This window comes from Salarias fasciatus, chromosome 14, assembly GCF_902148845.1.
Source record: "Salarias fasciatus chromosome 14, fSalaFa1.1, whole genome shotgun sequence".
In the NCBI taxonomy this organism is placed as follows: domain Eukaryota; kingdom Metazoa; phylum Chordata; class Actinopteri; order Blenniiformes; family Blenniidae; genus Salarias; species Salarias fasciatus.
In genome coordinates, this window is record NC_043758.1 from 24365607 (window position 1) to 24389431 (window position 23825).

General features: G+C 43.3%; 1 protein-coding gene across 1 annotated transcript in view; it reads left to right on the top strand.

The window, feature by feature from the left end:
* Positions 1-23542, top strand: part of LOC115400025 (gap junction delta-2 protein-like) — a 26447-nt gene extending 2905 nt beyond the window's left edge. The window contains exons 5-7 of the mRNA XM_030107677.1: positions 2121-2245; positions 2499-2554; positions 22521-23542. Of these exons, the coding sequence (XP_029963537.1) occupies positions 2121-2245; positions 2499-2554; positions 22521-23370 (1031 nt within the window). The 3' untranslated portion in view covers positions 23371-23542. The remainder of the gene's footprint in view (positions 1-2120; positions 2246-2498; positions 2555-22520) is intronic.
* Positions 23543-23825: the final 283 nt, after the last annotated feature.

Genomic DNA, 23825 nt, shown 5'->3' on the forward strand with positions numbered 1-23825 from the left:
CCAAACGTTGCAACCCATATCCAACCAAGAACCAACGTTAATACAACGTAGTGTGTCTGCTGGGATGTCTTGTATCCGTGTTTGAATAACTCACTCTCGTCAGCCTCGGAACGAGCAATTATTCATGAACGTTTTAGCCACAGAGGCACATCAGCTCTGTAAACAGTATTGGACACGATTTTACATCTTGTAAAAGAACATTTGCCTGAGTCTCAGTGTTTCTTTGGACATGCTCGTAACCACAGGTTCAGCTTGAGTTCATTGGTCTGAATTTGCAAATTCAACCAATTCCCTGTAGTTACCGACTCACTCAGGCTAGTAGGACTCTTAAATTATTGAGTGAATAAATGTCGGCGAGTAGATGAAGTGTGGCGTTATGCTGTGTTTCTGTTAAAACAGTCTTCCCCTGTTGACAAAGCTCTTGATGTGTGAATTTAGTTGTTTCCAGTTGATGTGATTTTTGGGATTCTCAGAGGACTCTTGTCGGCTGAGTGGTTCGTTAGCGCCGCTTCCTTTCGGTGCGATGATAAATGATTGGTCAGCACTTGCTTCCCCTCATTCATGAGACACTGGAGGAGCGCTGTCGCTCATCAGCAGGGCTTGTCATACTGGCTGCGGGCTCTGAGCGCGCGCGATACAGAGAGAGAAGAGAGGGCTGCTGAAATGAAAATCACCAAAGGAGAGTGACATCAACGGGGGCAGCCGGGGAAAAGCGAGAGAAAAAAGACCGAGTTCGGTTGCGGAGCGGAGAGATGGCTATCAGGGTGCGAGATGGGGGAGACACGAATCAGATGACGGAGTAAGAGTAAAAAGACAGAGTGAAGGCGAAGGCAGCGGGGGAGCGGTTATTCACAGACGGGCGAGCAGACACATGGCCACAGTCTGCAGGGCGTTGGTAGCAAGCCAAGAGGACTGTCTCGTCACGAGATGGTGCTGCCTGTCATGACCTACAGCAGGGCAACCAGGACGCCCGCGGGCAACAAGCCGCAGATCATCTTTACACAGATTATATTTGTTGTTCAGACAGTTGAAATATTCAAACAGCCAGGAAATACAACAATCCTGTTTTTTTTTTTTTTTTTTTTTTATACGCTCATTCGGCACATCAACAGCCTGCTGCGGTTTAAGTTCTTCATTTGTTTACGTTCTAGTTCATTTTTGACCTTTGCTCTGCTGTTCAGCATTAACCCAATGAGGCATCAAATGTATGAAATTCTCACTTCACTTGTCTGTTCTCTTCCAGTTCAAGTTTGAATTTCATAAACATCAAGAAACCAATCGTGTCCTTTCAATTGAATATACCTATACTTTACTTTAGCTGTTAGAAAGGAAAACTATCATATTCTAGTTACACATTTAGTTTGTGATTCCCTGGCTTCCTGTCATTCACTGAATGTTCGATGGGATTCGTTTCAACCCCGATCCAAGGAGATGATGGGTTTAGATGCACTAATGGCCATTTTCAGCTTCTTAACCACTCATCAACATAAAAAATACTCAAAATTATCTCAAAAGTTTAGGACCGCTTTAATGATATTTAAAGGTCAAGCACGATTGCTGCAATTATATAGCTGGTACAAATAAAACAATGAACTATAAACCGAGCAGATGACTTCACCTCATCAACTTCCACCTTGTCATCTTTGAGTCGGTGCCATGTCCTAGAATTAATCTATTAATGCAACGTTCCCCTCTTTAAAATTACAAATAAAGTCCTATATATTAACACATTGTTCTTGACCAGAGACTGTAATTCAGCCATCACATAGTCCAACTTGTGTAGGATTTCTATTTGCAACACTTTCCTCTGTAAAGGACTGACGAAATGATTATGGGTGTGATGTTATTCATTATTTTCTGAATTATTGCCATTTGATGCACTCTTTATGACTCTTTATTTGTGCTGTTGTTCAGAGAGATGGCCTCAGCTGTAGACCATGTAGTGCGAGTCTGTACGTTCCAGCAGTGATGTGCCGTCCCTGCATTTGGCATTCCTACAGCTTAAAACCATCTAATCTGGGCCATCATGGCTGACATGAATTTTTATACCAGTCACGCTAATACTCCCTCAGTCATTAAACCTGCCCGTCCCTCTCTACTCGTCTCGTTGCTCGTCGAAGGTGCCATCATGTGGGAGGAAGCGTTAGACAGGTTTCTGTCCCTGAGGCGGTGCCAGGGCGCTCCTCATGAGCCCACCATGATGAAAGAGCCTGTGTGCCCGAGTCCATTCGTCTACGTGACTCACGTACACACTCGCACATGAGCGCAAATGTAACGCTCGTTTGTGTAAAATTACACATGGCTCCAGAGATTTCCAGTCGGGGCCTGTGTTCATGCAGGAACATTGACGGCGTGCACAGAACGTGGCTTCTGGTGTCCTCTGTGGGCGCGTCAAGCTGCTCGGATGGCTCCCAGTCCTCTCTTCCCATGTGTGTGTGTTTGTGTGTATTCACCCTGCTACCAGTGATTTATTCCTGTCATTATGAGCGGTGGCCCAGGTGCGAATCGACTTCCCGGGACCAGCTGATGGACCGCGGCACTGCCGAGCCGCTTGGTACACGGCCTCTGAGGATAAACCATGATGAAGCGCTCCCCACCCAACTCCATCAACACATCACTCATGCCCGTCTCCGTAGTCCTCCTCCCACCGGCCCGGGTGCCGCCATTGGTCGGAGCGGGGCTGCTAAGCATGCACGGGTCCCTCCTCCCCACCTCCCTGATATTGATCTCCAATAATGGAATAGGAGTAGAGTTTGATAGAAGACAGGGCACTTAATGAAACAGTCTTTAGGTCTGTCCATTTGCAATACAAATGGATTCGCAGGCTGCGCTGACGGGAATGTTAAGCGAGTGATTAAATCTGTAAGTACCTCATTGACTTTTTTTTGCTGTTAAATAAATCTTGATCTTAATTAGCACGGAGTGTATTTATTGTCACTATGGCTGTCTGGACGAGGCGGGCGGCAGTTAAACACCCTGAGAACATAAAATACAAGTTATAGCGTCTCTTCTCAATCAGCGCGAAAGCCGACATGTGGCAGCTAAATCATTCTCCTGCTCGTAAACAGACCGATACGATCGGGAGCTTCTGTAAGCTTTCCTGTTTTTAGGTTACTGTACTATTCAAGCAAATCGGCGACAAAAGAGAGGATACACGAGATTCCTTTTGAAGCAATCTCGGTTCCAAGAATACAGAACTGGGAACTGCTGTCTGGAACAACTTGTTCAAGGAATTGTTGCACATCTATTCATTTTATGTTTCTGCTCCTCCACTGAATGGAGGACGTCATTTCCAGCTTGTTGTCGGTTTTCTAGGGTTCAAACACTCACACAGTAACCTTTCAGGTTTCCCAGAATGTGTTTCAGCGGCTGTTCGCTGGATCTGTTTTTGTCATGCTGAATTTGTTCGGCTGCTTGTTAGACACTTTGTCAGGATTTAAGGTGAATCTGTCAGTAGAACACTTCTTATTTTCTATTTATTTTAAAATATGCTGTAGAAAAAGTCCATGTTTCGGCTACCTTGAATTGAGTTCCTAATGTCTATAAAGGAACCAACAAATTGTACCATGACGTTTTTCAGTGGTCACTAGAGGGTCTCATACAAGCTTGTAAATCACAGGTAAACGGTTTCCAAAACTGCTTTCAGCACCTGAAAAGAGGAACGATGATTATCTCCTCCTCACAAAAACACGCTTCCTGTTTGGGCCAGCCACACGGTGGGGATTATGGTGAACGGCTGAGGGTTCCGGCCTTTCTGGGCACAGTTGATACGCTCTCTCTCTGGGTGCTCGGTTTCCTCCACAGTCAAAAACATACACTTTGAATGTGAGTGTGTGCGACTGCCTGTCTCTCTGTTTACGCTCTGATGGACTGCTGACCTGTCCAGGGTGGGCCCTCCCCCTCGCCCACTGACCCCTGACCCTGAACATGATGAAGCAGTATAGAAGATGAATGGATGGAGTGTTGGACTAATACACTTTTATACAATGCTATACACAGCGTTCAGTTGTAGAAAGCACATTATTAAGTAAGCATTTTCTATCGTCTTTGAAATTTTGTTGAAATGTATATTTTTCACATACATTTACTCAAAATTGCAGAAGTATCCGATGCACACTTGGCAATTGCAGAGCAGTATTTCTCTACTCAATGTACGATTTTCAGCTGAAGTTTGTATCTATGTTACTACTAAAGACTAAAACTTGACTCTTGGCTTTATGTCTTTCACGATGACTCTCCTGAGCGAAGTCTCTTCAGGACTGACTCCTCATCTGCATCTCTTGTTTGTGCTACTTGTATTCTCTTGAGCATAGCATAATGTTATTGTGAACACTGTTTCGCATTTGAGGTCAGCGTGCTCGCGCTCGCGCCCGCTACCACGCTCTGCCGTCATGTGACCTTTTGATCATCGTGCTTTTATTTAGCAAATCCCACGGAGCTCTCACGGCGCCCGCGGAGGCGATGGATGATTTGTTTGTACAGAATTTATCTAGTAAACGTGCGCAGTGTTGTAAAAAGAAGAACGAGGCCCTGGTGGCGCCTCGGCTGCCAGGTTCTTGACGAGATTGTCCTTTCATTGTGTGTATCTGTGTGTGTGTGAGAGACAAAAGACACTGACATTTATTCTGCCCATCTTTTCATTCACGCCTCCTCCCTAATATGTAACGACCCCTGAGATGCTGCTGGCTGCCTGGATGCCTTCTCAGCCATAAGAAGAGAGTTATTAAATGACCTCACATGTTCCTTTGGGAGATTATGAATCACTGATGAGAGGCCGATAAGCCTGCATTCCTGTCACATCCTAGACTTTGACTGTGAATACAAAGCGGCCGTTTGCTGATAAAGTAGAAATTAAATATAAGTTTAGGAGTGAAGGTTTTTCACATTTGTGTCAGCGCTGATGAAGATCTGGATGTACTACTGGAGATGCAAAGACCCTGGAAATGATCCCCAGGAGCAGGGAAGACGCGCTCTGTCGCTGCTCGCAGTCTTTCATGACTGGAGTACTACAACCGGCCTCCACAGGGACTGCTGGAGAAGCTGAGTTGTAGCTGGGGGAGAATGAGACAGTGACTGCACATAATTATGCAGCTTGTGCTCTCATTTCTTTCTGCTTACACCTCAGATCTACCGCTCATCCCCAATTATCTGGGTCTCGGTCGCTTATTGCCGCTCACACCACATAGATCAGGAGGGTTGGTGTGTGAATGAAGGGAATCAAAAGCAAACACTTTTCAAACCAAACACAGGTGACATTTTGAACAAATGGGCAAAGTTGAAGAGATAAGACGGAGAGACGAAGGGGTCATAGTTCATACGGATTTCTCCTTGCAGGACACACGGCAAGGAGTCGCCTCTCACAAAGTGGCTCAATAAGGCTTATAGATTAGCATTAGCACGGAGGACAGAGCAGGTCAGTGTTAAAATGACACCAGTAGGAAGTTTAATGTTTACTTTCCTTCCAAGTGAGGAGAACAGTCCACTGAGTAAGTCACGGATCTCACTCAAACAAATGACTTTCCAGTGTTACATGACAGGGCCCATACTCCAAATGTACAGTATATCACTGCGTTTTGTGAAAAATGAGACCTGATCCTGGTGGGTCAGGAAAATATTGTCTGAAATAGTATAATTTCCATTTGTTGCTTGACCCACCTGACATTTCCCATCCTCACTTCCTCTTTAATCGTAACTGTGAAAAGAAAGCCATGATGAAAAAGGAAAAACTCAGGTATAGGTATGTGATACTGATTGTATTAACACACATTTTGGAATTGACTGTTATGTAAATTGATACAATAAAAATGAGCTGCAGTGTGAAAAGCGTATATGTGTTAATGTGGACATAATAGTGCTATCCGTATGATGTCCACTTTCTGATATTACTTCCCATTCCCTTGTCATGAATAATAAACCTCCTTATAAGAAGTCCCTTAAGAAGTCTGGTCTTCAGAAAAATTCATATCAAATCATACACTGTGTGATCTCTGAGTTATTAGTATGAATTTTGCTCTCGATGCATGAGAGTTGGCAGCTCTGCTTCACTCAGGTTTTAAATTACAATATTTGATGTTGGTTTGCTGGTGAAATCATTTAGTGTTTAATTTACTGTAAGAGGGCAATACATACAGTTAAACTAGCATTCCTACTTAGATGCATTGATTGTAAAATATGTTCCTCCAAGATGCAAATAATTAAGTCTGTACACCTTAAAGTGTCTTATTTGTAAACCTGCCTGAAGTTTGAAGTTTTAGAACACTGAAGAGGATTAAAAAAGATGCATGTACTGTTACCACAATTTAAACATAGTTTCAGTTTCTTTTAACCTGTGCTGAAATGTTATATATGACTTTTAACCGCAGCACTCTGTAATGATTGCTCTTAAGGAAAGTGTGGTTAAATGAATGTAAGGCTATGATTTTACTCTGCTATAAACACAATTGCTTGTTTAGTTCCTTCGCCTTTTAGATGGATAAAATCTCCAGGCTACTCGACAGGCATTAACACCCTTCCACTTCAGATCAGTGCAATCAAAATCTTTCTGGTTCGCAGCTAAATCTTGCCTGGAATCGCAAACCCGTTCACGTTCACTTCACTCTACTTTTTCTAATAGAAAAGCAGCCAAAAGCCGAACCTCATCGGCGGTAGAGATATCCCAGCTGGATCATTTTTACTCCCTGTGATCAGATTTTACAGGGCTGGAATACGAATCACTGGCCTGGATCCAATGATGTGTGTTGTCAGAAAATCAGTACTTCAACATCCAACATGTAAAAAAAAAAAAAAATCAATCCCTGAGATCATCTGCATTACACATGATGATAACAGTGATGTGATGAATAATTTATCACAGACACATTTCCCCTCTCTGCATGTGATTCCACTGCCTCATTGGTTTGAGCTGCATCAACGAAAGGCTCCCTGTCACCTTTTAACATGAGTTTGATGTGTTAAAACTAGGCAGATGATTAACTTTCCTCACAGATTGAAGCTATCTAAAGCTACTTTTCATGTGTCAGGAAGTTTCATCCATTCATTCTGCAACGAATGTGACTTTGAACAGGTAAATACAGCTGATTGTGGCTTTCCGGAGATGTTTCCAGTCCAGAACAAAGGAGGGAGTTAAATACACCGAAACTCATTTCTACAGGAGATTTTGGACTGAAGCAGGAAACACACACATGGGGTGAACATGCACACACCAAACAACAAAGAAACAACAAAGCCGACTAAACTAAACCTAGACTTGAACTGGGATGATCCCAGTCGTCTTGTCAGTTAACCCCTACACCAGAAAATATTATTGATCTGGCATTCTAAATTTTCACACACACATCTATCTATCTATCCTGTCCCGTGTGGCGGGAGAATCTTTTAAAATGTGAAAAATATGATATGAAAAAAAAATTAATTAAAACTCCTGCTGAGCTAACTTTGTCCACTGATATAAAATATGTGAGCAGTAGAAATAAAACCAAGTACATAAAATATGAGGATCAAATTAAAACAAATAGCCAACTTTGATCTTGTGTGGTTCAAAGCGAGGCTGCAGCTTTTGAAGTCCTCTTCGCCGGGCCTATTTGTGTGAGCTCGCGGCTTTGAGAATATTGTCTTATTTATACAATCTGCTTTTATTACTCATGACTACGGGCGTTCCTTTGCAGACGCCGCGAAACTCATTTTGTTTGATTGCACATATATATGTCTGCTTTTGTCGAGATCGAGCAGCTCCTCCACATATGATCCTGCACCATCCACTAGTTATTTTTCCTTTGCAATCTTGCCTCCAACGCCTGATCCTGCTCCAGCTTGCTCTTTGAAGATGAAAAGGATGCTCCTCTGCCACTGATTTATCCCCTTGTAGCCCGCTCACACCCCTCCTCTGCAGCCCCCATCACTGACTCCATTACCTTACAGAGTTTCATTAATGAACGAGGTGAGAGTCACTGTGGTACATTCACATCTTCGAGTGTGTGTGTGTGTGTGTGTGTGTGTGTGTGTGTGTGTGTGTGTGTGTGTGTGTGTGTGTGTTGTGTGTGTGTGTGTGTGTGTGGTGTGTGTGTGTGTGTGTGTTGTGTGTGTGTGGTGTGTGTGTGTGTGTGATGACTGTTCCTCAGAGGCAGTATCATCTTCGGCACAGTGTGAGTGACTCAACAAGAAAATTTTCAGAGAGCTTACACCTTGCTAAATCGCAGATCGTCTCTGCTGGGGCTAACATACTTCCCCACGCTGTGTGATTCAACGCTTCCTCATACAGAATGCGCCGTCACACACACACACACATATGCGCGCGCTCGCAACCAGATGGTCATCCGAATACACAAACATGTGCGTAAGCAAACTTGCAGCGTGGTTACTATATTTACTCCTTACTCCAGGGCTAAAACATAGACATCGACACTCTTTCACACACAGGCCAGCATGTTGCCAAAACTGTGACAGAACCCCCCCACTTCCCCCACTACCACTAGATAATCATATGAGCAGCCAGATAGGGTGCGACAATGTGTTCACACCTTACCACACACACACACATACACACATATACCCATATACACTTTCCCTTTGCAGATTCTTCAATTAGAGAGCGAAGCTGAGCTGCAGGGAGGGTGATTGAGCTCCCGGCAACATGCTGCATTCACACTGATGTTGTCAAAAACTGGATAAAGAAAAAAAAAAAACACACAGCACACGTAGACGCTGCTCTGATGTCAAGTGGATATATTTTTTAGACTTTGCAACTTGTAGCATGACAGCAGCAGGACTGGTGTGTCTGCCTGCTATTTACTTGAGGAAGCCGTATCTCCCATCAGGCATCTGTGTGACATTTAGAGAATTCATGGCCGCGTTCACATCCTATCAGACGCTGGCGAGACATCTAGAGAACAGGAGCTTCGTATAAATCTCTGCTTTCAAACAGGGTTCAGTAGACTCAATTTGCATGTGAAATTCCAATCAGATAAGACCGGGTGATGTGCACCCAACAAAATGTAAATGAATGTCCTTTAGGTATCGGTTGTCATGATCAAGTTTATTTGCAACAAAAACCTCTGAATTCCAGCTGTGCCCAGTTTATCATTTTCTGCACCGAATATATAGAATAGAAGTTGTCCAATAAACATCCAGCTACAGAGCTCATGGCGGCAGAGTACGTATTGATAAAGGTCAGTAGGTTTTGTATAGTGGGTTGAAAGAAGTGAAGTTCAATGGATCAAATATAGGACTTTCAATCAGAGGCATTTGCAAACAGCAAAGTGTAAAACCATTTCATTTTACACCATTCAGTGTTAAAAGAGAAAATGTTGGTTTCTGCAAACAAGTGATGCATTTATAATATTGGCTATTCTGGAGGAAACATACCTTTTTTTGGCAAAACATTAAGAAACTAAAAAACAACCCTGTGGTTTACTAAAAGATCTGTCTGATTGAATGGAGTTGGCTACATTTCCTTTTAAGTGTAAAATTACAACGAGTTTTAATGAAATGCAGGAATGTTCGGCTCTCCAACCAGTCACCTTTAAAGATAACAGTGTTGAATGAGTTGGATTGAACACTAACTCTTTGCTTTTCCAGTATGAATCTGACTTTTCCCCTCAAGGATAATTTCTTGAACTGTGTGTGTTATCTCACAAGCTCATCGCTTTTCAAATGAATATTACATGAGCTCTGTCAGCTTCGTGTCACCATTTTAGTGTTTCTACTGTAAATTCATCTGCCTGACATCTGAGGCTCAAAAGTGTAATGGTGTCACTTTTAATCTGAAGTGTGTTAAATAAGGAATTTGGAAGAAATTGCTGTTTTCCTTGTTAAAGCAACTTAAGTAAAGAAAGTATCTTCAAACATGACCTTTCTAAAAACATGAATATTCTTATTCTTTCTAAGAATGACAAAGAATAATCAGTCACTGCCACCCCCCACCCCCCCCCCCCCCACCCCCCCCCCCCACCCCCCATGCTCATATATTCACTGATAGTCACCATGAGAGGACGAGTCTTAACAGAAATCAAATCTTTCAATTCCAATTTTTTATTTGTTAGGTTTGCTAATTTTTTGGAAAGCTTTTTCTTAGAATCATTTTTACCCCATTGCTGGGTTGTAATATCATTTATTTTGATTATTTATGGCATAAAGAGGCTGAAGTTATTGTTTTATGAGTTAATCTCCTATTTAGTTATTTTGCAGTCACTAAGCTTCTGAAATATTAAGTTGCTTTCTTAATTAATAACATTTAATCTTTAATGAGAGAAAGTTTTGGCATTTTTGTTTTTTGAGCGCACTGAAATTGTTGCAGACAATGGTGTTGGATGTTGAATGTGAGACTTCATAAAGGATTTTAAATTATACAAGTTAGTTTTATATTGTTATTCTTTGTGAACCACTGCAGCTGATGAGAAACACTGAACTGTAAAATGTTAAAGCGTATATCTCTCTGTCTGTGTGTGTGTGTGTGTGTGTGTGTGTGGACAGAGTGTGTTTGGGATGTTCCCTGCTCGGCCATGTGCTGTCTGCTTGTGTGTCATGGAGGCTCCCTGCATGTGCCAGAGCCGCTGATTTGGGTTGGAGCTTGGCACGGGAAAGCCGCGGTGGGTGGGGAGTTGGCACGGACGCGACGGCCCGAGCTCGGGATTGTCCAAAACCCACTGATTTAATCCGGATTACGGCCATCATTTCTCTCTTTTCCTTTCTGTATTTCCCTCCATTGCCTCCCCAAACACACACACACCCACACACACACACACACACACACACACACACACACACACACACACACACACACACACACACACACACACCACCCCTCCCTCTATCCTGCCTCCGTCTCGCCCACGCACTCACTCTCTTCCCCTCTCTCCCCCTGTTGCTCTTTCCCCTGCTCATGTCTCACCCCTCCATCAAGGCCTTACAGTCTATCCCTAAAAAACCCTTTGTTGCCATGGGGACCAGTCATGTTGCTCGTTTCCTATCTTGCCATTGATACACGGTGAATGATACACTGAGCAGATTTTAGAAAGTCTATTTTAACGCCATATTGAACTCTTGAAACTTGAGCGGTTTCACTTCTTTAGTCATCTTCTCATGAAGGTACTTATTGATCCTAACAGCCGTTGACAGTATTATTGTATATAATATGAAATATTATTTGCCATGTGAGAGTTCATTCTCTGTAACAGAGTGCTCATCGTCCCACACTTTGAAAACCTCCATTTTAATCGATCATTTGCTTTTCATTATGCCGTGTGTAACCACATGAAATTGTACTGCGCATCTGCGAAACCTACTCATGTGCACAGGAACTACAATAAATTTTCATAACTGTCAGCGAGACTATGAACTCAATTGATTTATCCTCAAAGGCATCTGGCCAGCGACTATCAAACACCACTTAAATACCACTGTGTGTCTGAGAGAACAATTTACTGTTGTTAGATTTTTTTTTTTTAATTTTAGCAGCTTATAGATCCAGGATAACACACAATAATCCAATTAATAGATACTGTAACAGTCCAGTGTAATAATACAGGAGAGCTATACAGTCAGCTGCATGGCACAGTTGGCAGTAAATACAAAACCCTGTGATTCACCTGAACTCAGACAAACCCAGTGAACCTGCGGACTGAAGTTTGAGCAGTCCCACCTGAGTCAGCGCTACAGCATGATAGGAATTCATCTTCGTCTTTTCTGGAGATGACCGTTGCAGCAATGTCAGGCACAATCGCTTTGTGACGCCCTGCAACAGCTGGAGGATGTGTGTGTACGATTAAAATATCAGGGTTTGTATGCACACGTGCATGGAGAGGAGTCCTCATCCTGTGTTGAATGAAAAGCTCATTCAGGCAATGGACGTACTGTGTGTTTTTGTGATACTGGTGTTCATATCTTCTGGCGAATGTGTGTGTGTACATGCATTCATGTGTGTGTGTGTGTGTGTGTGTGTGTGTGAGATTGATGGTCGTGCAGGATAAAGGTCGGTCAGCAGGGGAGATCGTTGCCTCCTCACTCCTTCTGTCGCTGGCCTGAAGCACCGGAACATCCCTTCTGTGTGTGGGAGTGTGTGTGTGAGCGAGGTCTCCTGTTCATGGCACGATCAAGATCAAGCTTTGTGCCAGGTGACCCGCCGTGAACTACGAGCTATTGATAAACCCTGGCACGGGAACACACAGACAGAGAGAGAGAGAGAGAGGGGGAGGGAGGGCGAGAGAGACGAGGAAAGTATGATAACTGTCCGTCTACGTTTGATGTGACAGGATTAGATTTGTCAGCGCTGTCAGTACATTGCAATTGGGTTACCAACTGGCTCCCTTAAGACACACAGGATGGACAGAAAGTCAAAACATGAGTGGAAAACAGTAATAAAGAGACGAGAGGCAGGATAAAGACTGCAGATGGAGGGATTACCTAAAACCACTGGTGAGCGCTGGTTTAAAAAAAAACATCTGCAGATGTTGTGCTGCTAAACAGCACAGAGTCTGTGTTCAAAAACACTAATCCTCGTATGGAAGAGTATCACAGCATTCAAAATTACCCATTAGATTATTTGTCTTATCACATTTGTACCATATAATAAAGTTTGTCTCTTGAGCATGAGGAAGTATTGACCACCTCCTCGTCCTACCAGCTCGTCAGCAGTGACGCATGTACATGGTAGGGAATATAAGTAGACATTCAGGACCTTTATCGCCATGGTAACATAAGATGCCATGTGACACCTGGGAAAAGACGATGGTATCTCTTCAGATATGAATGAATGAAAAGATAAGCAATCGATACAATGAAAGCTCAACGTGTTCGAAAAGGAGTAGGAGGAAGCACAAGCTGTGGCCGCATGGTGGCGCAAAGGGTCACGGCGAAAAGGTCTGGCTTTAAATACCAGCTGGGCGCTGGGATCTGTGTGGAGTTTGCATGTTCTCCCCATGTGTGAGTGGTTACTCCGATTTCCTACCACAGCCCAAAATAATGCACCGTGGATCCCCACCAGCTCCACCGAGCGCTGTGCTGTGTGCTGAAGAAACTTCTCTAAGGGGATTAAATACAGTATGAATGAAAAAAAAAGGTCATTAAATCTTATCTCTTTCTAAGTTAGTCCGCATTTACAGCATATACAGCAGTTGTGTCAGTTACTTGCAAGATTAGGGGAAATCGTGAACATTGTATGGATTCAGCTTATTTAGTGTTTTTCCACTGCTTTACATTTTAAATCTCATTCAAGTGTTCACAGTCATGGAGACAGACATGCAAGACGTCTGTTCCATTCAGATTTTAAGAACCCTTAGATGTGCTGAAGCTTGAACCTGCAACCAAAGCCCTTGCCAGTGTTCCTGTTTGCATTCTCACCTCAAAGTATTACCTCAACTTCAACTTTTTATACGGCGCGCTTGCCTACAGTGCTTCCCTGCTGCGCTTGCACGGTCTGCTGACCCCATAAAAAGAGGTGAACTCTGCACTCCATCTAATTCAATTTGCCGTGGAGCCACAGGGAGAAGCCTCATTCCAGACAAACTCTGCCCGAAGTGAAATGGCAATTCAAGTCTGATTACCAGATTAGCGAGGGGGGGTGGGTCTCGCACACATCTGAAGGTTGTGAAACGGAGGATGGGAGGCTGGTGCTGATTGTTTTGAAGGAGCCAAACTCGGAGCTAAATTAAAAAGACATGCCGGTTAGAGGTGTAATTAATGTGAGAAACAGTGGAGGCGGAAAAGGTGGAGGGGTGGGAAGGCGGAGGCTTATGTGGAGGAAAGCTGAACTCAGCAGCGAGGGAACAGGTATTGATGGAGAGCAAAGGTGAGACGGTGAACAGGATTAGCAGGTCAGCCGTAGCACTGAGCTTGTTTATATCACAGTGCAGAGCTCTGAAATAACCCCCAACCTACAATCGCTTTAATAAAACAGAACATATCACAGATTATTTTATTAGAATTTCAGAACTTCCTGTTTCTGACAACCATTTTTTAACAGTGTCTGAGGGCGTTTGTTTTTCTCCCAAAATTAAATGGCCAATATCTTCAGCTGAATGACTTTCTCTCGGCGACTTCACGATTGCCTCGCCGGCATAGTTGCTCTTTAACTGAACTGTTCTTGAGGCCTTTTTGCACAAAGCGAAAGCCGTATGCACGTAGCTTGTTTCACCAGTTGTAGCCGCGCTCCAACCGGTATCTGCTGCCCTCCGCTGCAGAAGCGTGCTGTTCCTTAGTTTACTTCGCTGCTTGCCGCCACACTTCTCTCTCCTCATTTTCTGCCCCTCGCCTGTTGCCTTTGTAACTAGCAGAGGGAAGTTGAGTGGAGGGGAGATTGAAGGGAGAGAGTGAGCGAAAGAGAGAGAGCGAGTGGTGTGTGTGTGTGTGTGTGTGTTTGTGTGTGTTGTGTGTGTGTGTGTGTGTGTGTGTTGTGTGTGTTTGGTGTGTGTGTGTGTGTGTGTGTGTTTGTGTGTGTTTGTGTTGGGTTTCTGGAAAAAAAAAACTGGTTGCTCTTCCTATACCCTCTTGTTTTATTTTTTTCCTTTTATCTTCGCAGTCACATCTTCCAATCTGCAACCTTATGCATTTTATCAGCCCCTCAAGCCAATTATTTCATGTCCTTTTGCTCCCCTGCCTCATTATGCTCCCACTGGTTGGACTTTTCAGCTTCAATCCTTTTTATATCCAGATTGAGTCTGTAATGTTTTTCTGTGGACACAATACTGCACAGTCCTCCACACTCTGCAAGATGAGACTCATCTACATTTTTCATTTTTCATTTGCATGGACTCATTAACCCCTTGAGCTGAAATCCAGCTCCACACGAACCCGCAACTGCTGCCTTGCCTCTTGTGTTTTTATCTGGCTCATCCTCACCAATCGCCATGTGAACGCCGCTCAAGGTTTCAGTTAAAAAATGGATGACATTAAACATTTAGGCAGATTTTCAATGGTATCAACAGAACTGCTTTATGTTTTATCTGGAGGTGGAATAATGCAGGAAGCACAGCTGTGACAGTGTGTGTGTGTGTGTGTGTGTGTGTGGTGTGTGTGTGTGGTGTGTGTGTGTCTGTTTCAGGTTATAATTAGATTGTCATTAGTTACTTATGGTTTCATTTACAATTAGTCTGCATAAATACAAGTTAATGCAATGTGCAGGTAAGGCATGTTACCCGTGTGTGTGTGTGTTTGGAGGACCTGATAGGATATGTTATCCTCATGGACACTCAAAAGTCTACAAAACAAATGAATTATTAGAGAACATGCTTTAAATTTAGACTGGAGATAATGTAAACGTTACAGTGTGGCATGTAATTGAGGTTATCCATAATTATAGCAACGCCCCCTGAAATCTCAGAGACGTGAGCTCGTGTGTGCATGTTGCCGTGTTTGCCTGCATGCATATGGAGAGGGCAGATGGAACTGGATATCTGCCCGTCAGATGCGAAAATGTCATTATACTCTTCACGTAACTGTACATGTTTAATTTTTTTCCACTAATGGCTGCGTGCTCATAATGAGAGCTTTGCATGTGACAAATGCCCCCTTTGTAGCGATATCGCCATTGTTAGATAATGAGGAGAGAACGGCAGAAAAATGGCGGGTCAGGACTGAGGAGAGGAGGCATAATCACCGCTGCATGTGTGATGATACAGTCAACATATTAGTCAAAGGGAACAACAAACACAGTCTGCTGGGAGCTGAGGGTGTGAGCGCGTTGAGATATGTGCTAAGTACACCGAGCGAAAATATAAACGCAATTCTTTTATTTGCTCCCATTTTTCATGAGCTGCACTCAAACACCTGAAACCTTTTCTCTCAAACATTGTTCACAAATGGTTCTAAATGTGTGTTGGTGAGCACTTCTCCAGCCACCTCTGGGGCTGTGACCACACGGTGAAACACACGTCCTTCATATAGAGTTGGTCGGGTTGGTGATTGTTGATCCGCTCCTCTTCAATGGCTGAACGAACCTGCATTCCTTTTCCTTGACATATGCCGGCCTATACCACAGCCACTCCATTCACAATGTTGACACCAGGCCCGCTCACCCTCACCACGCGACACACACGCCATCTGCCATCTGCTCAGTACAGTGAAAACCGTGATTCATCTGTGACGACAACACCTTTCAAAAGTGTCAGATGTCATTGAATGTGAGCAATTTGCCCACTCGAGCTTGTGAGTTCGACGAGCGTGCAGATGAGGTCCCTGAGACGGTTTCTGACAGATGCTGCAAGTGGGCTGGTGTGGTTTACGTGTGGTCTGCGGTCGTAAACCCAGTTGGATGTACTGCCAAATTCTCTGAAACGCCATTGGAGACAACTAATGGCAGGGAAATGGGCATACAATTCATGGCCATTGGTGGACATTCCTGCAGTCAGCATGCCAATTGCACACTCCCTCAAAACCTGCGACATCTGTTACATTGTACAGTACGATAAAACCGCACAGTTTAAGTTTAGGGTGTTCTGTTATCGGCCAGTCTGTGGCACACCTGTGCAATAATCTCCTGTCTGACAGCATGTTGGAGAAGTGCTCACTAATGCAGATTTAGACTAATTTGTGAACAACATTGGAGAGAAAGAGGCATTTGTGTTCACAGAAAACGTCTTAGATCTTTGAGATCAGCTCATGAAAAATAGGAGCAAATAAAGTGATTTGCTTATGTTTTTGTTAAGTGTATGTTTTATCTTTCAGAGATATTTGTACATAATGGGGCCAACTATGCGGTGTTGCATATATTGACATGTTGCCAATTAACAACTGATGAAACTGTGGTTCACAAAACTAGAATTAAGAACAGAGAACACAGAACTAAGAGATGAAGCCGGTCTTCATCAGGTTTTCTGAGTTAACCAGCGACTTCTGCACTTTTTCATTTCTTGATGTCTATTGAGAAAATGATTGCTAGACCTGAAAGATACCCTCAATTTACAGGACAAAATCAAAAATCTCAGTTGTCTCGTTTACCATTGCATGACATTTTTAGGTTTGTTGCAAGACCATTGTAAAGGCTCATGTGTCATTTTATCTGATAAACATCATGCCAGTAATAAAGTGAGTATCATGCACATGTGGAATGAATGTTGTGAGAAATGCGTGCAAACTCTAGTTTGATTTTGACCCAAATTTCACTGAATTCTTCTAAATTGGCATTTGTGCAATATATGTCCAGTTCCAGTTCAATGTGCTTTTGACTGAACATTGTAACAAATTTACCTTTTTTCTTGCCTGTTTGGATCCACAGCGGTCTTTGAGACGTCACAGCCCAGTGAGACAGGACTGGATTTCTGTGGCTGCACCCTGCTGCAGATTAAATTGATATTTTAGAGTCGACACTGTTATTTCCTCACATTTGTATTATAACTTTCTCTATTGGTTTAGTCTGAATATACTGGCATCACACGTCTGAAGATCTCTGTGTGGTTGTAATTTTTTTTTTCCATTTTTTTAAATCAGCGCAACACAAACACGGTTAATACTGTATAAATGTTTTAGCTGTTTGGCAATGTGCACGATTCTACTAAATCTCAGGGAGGGTTTAATGGCATGTGGTGAGAAGATTTATGCTTTTTTTTTTTCTTTTTTTTCTTTTCTTTTTTTTAAGGGAAGCCACCGTCAATCTGAAAGTCTCCTTTGGCAGTTCACAGAAGAAATGAGGCTCTTCATAGAAAACTGCAGACACAATCTGGAGATTATTCCTGACACAGAAGGAAAGGGTGGGAGGGTGGGGATTGAGGGGTGGCGGGGTCACGGAGGGAGAGGAAGAAGAACAGAGCGGGGAATCCTTACAGAGTAAATTAAATCAAGAAAAACCAGATAGAAGCTCTGTAGGGGAGAGAAAAAACAGGTGGGAGATGCTCTGTGGATACGATAATCTAAAGCTATTCGATGGCATTAACAAAAAAAAAAAAAAGAAAAAAAAACCTAATGCAAGAATCCTCCATTGGCCCAGCCACAGATTACAGAACTAGGTTTGCGTGGAAGCTATTATATAATTCATTCTCTATGATGAGATTTTCCTCCATTTCTGGTTTTCCTTACTAACCCCCTCTATCTCCCGCGCACTGTCCGAGCACTGGCAGGTTTTTCTTTTAATTTAAGGCGAGGATGTCTGAGCCACACTGCGTTTTTTGGTGACTTTGTAATCTTTTTTATCCCGGTCTGGAACTAAATTCATCTCCAGCTGCAGTTTGATGTTTTCCGTCAGCGCTCAGTTAATTTGAACCGTTTCTCGTCGCTGTCTGGACTCTGCCTTGTTGCGCGGAGAGATGTGCACAAGTGTGTGTGTACGCAGCTGTGGAATATGTGCGTATTTAGGCGCACGTGCACACATTTAGTGCAATACTCTCTCTCTCTCTCTCTCCTCTCTCTCATGTATTGTGAACCTCTGCTCACTAAGCTTCTTAATGGAGTCACTACAAGGGCAAAAGCATTTTCGAAACCATTTATTCTTTTCTCCCGCGTCGTCCGCTCCCTCCCCCACCACGGGCCGGCTGATCACAGGTGCGGGGGGGTGGGGGGGGGTGGCAGTGGGGGAGGGATTGGCAATAAGTCTTTCATTTTTCATTTTGGAGACCAGCCCTGTGAACCTACCGTTTTGATGAAGGTACATGTGAATTGCGCGCGGTCGGACTGTGGGAAGGATTAACTTTGCCCTTCGACTCCACATCTGCGCCACACAAGACTGGCAGAGCCGCAGCGCGATTGGTGGATTACTCTTCACACACAGCCAAAAGCCATCTAACGATACCTGGCAGTGTCTAAGGTGCGGTGGCGTTGGACTTTCCCTCCTGGATTCACCATCCGGCCACGATACCGTGCAGATAAAAGGATCTCCAAATTGATTTGAGAGATCTAAGGCCCTGGAAGCCCTTGTTGTTGTCCTGTAAAGTCTTCAACCATCCATTTGTGACTGACATTTAAAAAAAAAAAAAAAACATACATCAACAGTGCTCAGAGATTAAGTTCATTAGCAAATGGGAGAAAAAAAAATTGTGCTATGAGTGTCCATGTAAATGTGCTTGTAATCCCCCAGGACCGGAAATCTACAATAATGCAATATTTGTCAGCTAGCCTGCCTGAGACTACAGATTATTCCTGCACTTTTCATGTTAGATTGCATTGCATTGAATGCAGTTCTAAAAAAATAATAATTATTTTCACAATTAAATATCAATGAAAGGTTGAATGAAATAAATTTGATCATTTTAAGACTGTATGGATTTGGAAACACTGACATGAATAATAAAAGTTGGGAATATATCAACAAAAAGTTGAAAAAGTAAGTGGTTCTAATTAAGAAAAATACAATCAAAGACGTGTTACAAACAACTGACATTTCAAGTAATCTAGATAAATATTTGTCTGTGAGGAAAAAGGCTGAATGTTCTTCATAAATTCTTGTGATAATCAGCCTGAAAAACTGTTTGTGTATGTTGAAGCCGTATGGGAACCCAATCTCACGATTACAATTTATTTAAATTCAACTGAGACAAAGCGAAAAAATGTTCTGTGGTCATACGAGAATGAGACACAACTTAACAAACAGGTGTAAAACCTGGGATATTGTGGCTTCTGCGATGATGTGGTCTGCAGACAATGAACTTGAACATTTCTAACTGCAACAGGAGAGCAAGTCTCTCTTACTAGATATCGATGTCAATTGACACATACTGTAGTAGTGTGTCTTCAGAAACTCTCTCTGCCACTCTGAAATGATTGCTGTGATCAGGCAGCACTGAGAGTTGTATTATGCATCTTGTTATCTGCTTGCACGATGCAGACCCTGAAAATCAAAGCCATATAACAGACGTGAAGTTTAGAAGAAGGCAGATTGCAGTAGAAACATTTAAAGAGAAAATGGATAGTAGAAAACTGATGGAGAATGAAACACTACAAGGACACACTAAAAGCAAATATATTCCTTTGTATGGCACATCGAAAATGTCTTAAGAACTATCTCAAGAGCTTCTTCAATGCCTGCAAGCACCACCTTCAAAGCTGTTCCCTCAGCCACAGCCGGATCACTCGTATGCATACAAAAGCTTTAAATCCATGATAAAATTAATGAGGATGGGTTTTGATGGGCTACTGTAATGGCTTGTCCTCTGGGCTCACATGAAGTAATGACAGAGGTTTATCACAGCGTTATTTATGAGCTTATTATAAATACGAAGCGTGGTGGTTTAAAAGGGAAAGCCACAATGCGAACAAAACCCCTCGTATCTGTAGGGCTCAACTACAAGGCAGCAATCAATCAACAGATTATCAGTGAGGTGGAGCCAGTCTGCAAGTCTGCAACCTTGTTCCAGACTTTGTTTTAGCCACAGATTACAATGCGAGACGGCCTCATAGAGCCAGCTATCTAAAGTGGTGGACTGGTCCGAGATTTGAAAAATGAATGAGGAATGAATAAAGTAAGAAGAAGAACAAAGAGAAAAGATGTCTGCAGGAAAGTAAAACAGAATGGATGTGTGTGTGTGTGCATCTGAGATCACAGATGCACTCAGACTCAGGAAGTGTTCAAATATGTCAAGTCAGGGCGAACATTAATGCACGCACGCACACACACGCATGCAGTCTGAATTGAAGCCAAACCATTTCAGCAACAATAATCTCTCTGTCTCACCACACCCGCACAGAAATAGCTCCTAATCTGCCAACAAGGCTCACCTCACCTGTTGCTAGGGGACTGACGAGAGAGAGTATTGTTAGTAACAAAGCCAACAACTGATAGATTATGCTGTGTTGGTGTGTGTGCGTGTCTCCGTGTGTTAGCTTAGTGTAGGCATCAATCACAGCAACGTAACTGAGTCTGAATTGTGGTTGCTATGCAAACTGGGCCTAATGATGCAATGATAATGAAATTAAAGGGATATGTTATCACCACTTTTTTTTTTTTTTTGTTACTGGTAAATGCTCTGGCAGCACATCCATACACAAAAGCTGAGATTTATGGGGACTGACAACACATGGAGTCTCCACTCATAACAGATCTTTTTCTGAAGTGTTTATTCTTGCTGATAAATGAGCTGTGGAGTGCTTCTTCTTCTTCTTCTTCTTCTCTCTCTTCACAGGGGGAGGGCTGGTGACTTCATGGTGTCCCTCCACCATTCATCTGTTCATGTTTAGTCACTTCGCTCACTTCGTTCTTCTACGGCTGTGACACTGATCAGGACGCCAAAACACTTAGGTTTGTTCTATGCTCGGTGCGTCCATGAGGTCAGCCTGGACCAATTATGTCATTTTAGCAGCCATGCCTCCTCAGGCGGCCCTTCTCCAAGTGGAAAATCCCCACTTTATGTGGAGATGCATATCACCACTGAAGCCACACTCCTCTTTCGGATTCTGCACACCTTCTTTGCCGGCACCATGTTTATGTGAAAAGCACAATCCAGCATCCCTGTATAGTTTCTGAGGGAACGGTATAATTGCTCGTGGTCTTGTTTCAGGAGTCTTATGTTGGAGTCCACAGCGGGCCTTTCCGTGTGCATTGTTCATCTGAGGGTGCTCCAGTTTCCCCCAACAGTTTAAAAAATATGTACATCCGAGTTTAATTTGTTTTTATAAAATTGTCTACAGGTGAGATTATGTCTCTCTGTGTTTTCCCTGTAATGGACTGCCGACTTGTCCAAGCTGGGATTGGCTCCAGCGCCTTTGACCCTGAATTTCACAAAGCAGCATAGAACATATTTATAGAAGATAGATGATATCAGTTGTAGTCAGCATATACAGGGCAGAACACAGCTGTTTAGCAACCAACCTGTACAACTAATATGTATTTGTGTGAAATCTTTGCATAGATTAATCCATTTATGTAAGATAGCATCAAATAATAAGCAATTCTGCTGGGTTTATCTGTACATATTTTCTCATATCAAACCCGCTGGAAAACTGTTGAAATGGTTCAGCGCTAAAAGTTATTTCAGAGATCTTTTTCCAAAAGATAGTTTGGTGCAAATGAGCTACATAGACTGATGAAAGAGTAGATTCTGTAACTTTACTCAGAAACTAAAATACATACAGACTTAAAAAAAGAAAAGAAAAAGCCCTTATATGTCTCCATATTTCCTTGTGGCCTTCATTATTTTCTCGTTTCTCTAATTAGCAATTTGCTCGTCTCATTATAACGGCCCACTCATGCTAGTGGTCATCAGTGCCACTGAAATACATTTTTCTTCTTTCCTGTCTGTCATATAAGGAAGGCTTTGTACTGGACATAAATAGGTTGTAAAATCCATTTGACTTGAACAACAATTATTGGTTTTAGCTGTATTTGCACTGTACCCTGATTTACAACTGCACGTTTAGAAACCTTTTGTTGGTATGTGTTATTGCACATGGCTCTTTTTAACGTGACTTTTTGTGACATTCTGTTAAACTCAAAACGTGCCCTTTGCATTTGCAGTCATGATCTATTACTTTTTTATTTATGATGGCCTCCTATATGTGACACCCCTGTAAAGGCTTTGTTGAAAAGAAATCACAGAGTATCTCAAACAGGGTGTCTTATTTCATGTCTTCTGCCTATACTAACCAATTCATCTCTGTTTCTCCTCCAGGATCCTGCTGACCGTTGTTGTGATCTTCCGGATCCTCATTGTGGCCATTGTGGGGGAGACGGTGTACGAGGACGAGCAGACCATGTTCATCTGTAACACTCTGCAGCCCGGCTGCAATCAGGCCTGCTACGACAAAGCCTTCCCCATTTCCCACATCCGCTACTGGGTCTTCCAGATCATACTGGTGTGCACGCCCAGCCTCTGCTTCATCACCTACTCTGTCCACCAGTCTGCCAAGCAGAGAGACCGACGCTACTCTTTTCTCTACCCCATAATGGAGAGGGACTACGGGGGCAGAGATGGGGCACGAAAGCTCCGCAACATCAATGGGATTCTAGTCCAGCATGGCGGAGACGGCGGAGGAGGGAAGGAAGAGCCTGACTGCCTGGAGGTGAAGGAGATCCCCAATGCCCCTCGGGGCCTCACCCACGGGAAGAGTTCCAAGGTTCGCCGGCAAGAGGGGATCTCTCGCTTCTACATAATTCAGGTGGTATTCCGAAACGCGCTGGAGATCGGTTTCTTGGCCGGGCAGTACTTCCTTTACGGCTTCAGTGTGCCTGGGATTTTTGAGTGCGACCGCTACCCGTGTCTCAAGGAGGTGGAGTGCTACGTGTCACGGCCGACGGAAAAAACGGTCTTCTTGGTGTTCATGTTTGCCGTGAGCGGCATCTGCGTGGTGCTCAATCTGGCCGAGCTCAACCACCTGGGCTGGCGCAAGATCAAGGCCGCCATCAGGGGCGTGCAAGCCCGCAGGAAGTCCATCTGCGAGATCAGGAAGAAGGATATGGCACATCTGTCCCAGCCGCCCAACCTGGGCCGCACACAGTCCAGCGAATCAGCCTATGTCTGACGATGAAGCCAAGACAAGGAGGAGGAGTAGAATGAATGTGTGAGAGGGCGAATAAATTACTACTTTCATTAAATGGAGACGGTTGAAGGAGATGACCTGTTTCTCTGAGACGATGGTATGAAACAGAATGTAAAAAAGACCAAACCTCTGGCTCCATGACTCAAGAGAGGAGGAAAAAAAAAAGATCATAAAGCATGAAAGAGGACAAAAAAACTTTTGTTCTGCAAATGAACACAAGACTTTTTGATCTCGTGATGAGATGCTTTAACTGCCATTTTATACTTTGGTTTTTTTACCTAATTACCTTCTCTTCTGCTCCGAGCTTCTCGTAATGGGAAGAACTGAGTCCTCATGGGGCCGGAGAGGGGAAACAAAGTAAAGATCGGAGGAAAGGACCAGTTTTGTGTTCCTTGAGGACTTTCAAAGACAATGGTGGTGTTTGATGCATCCCATGG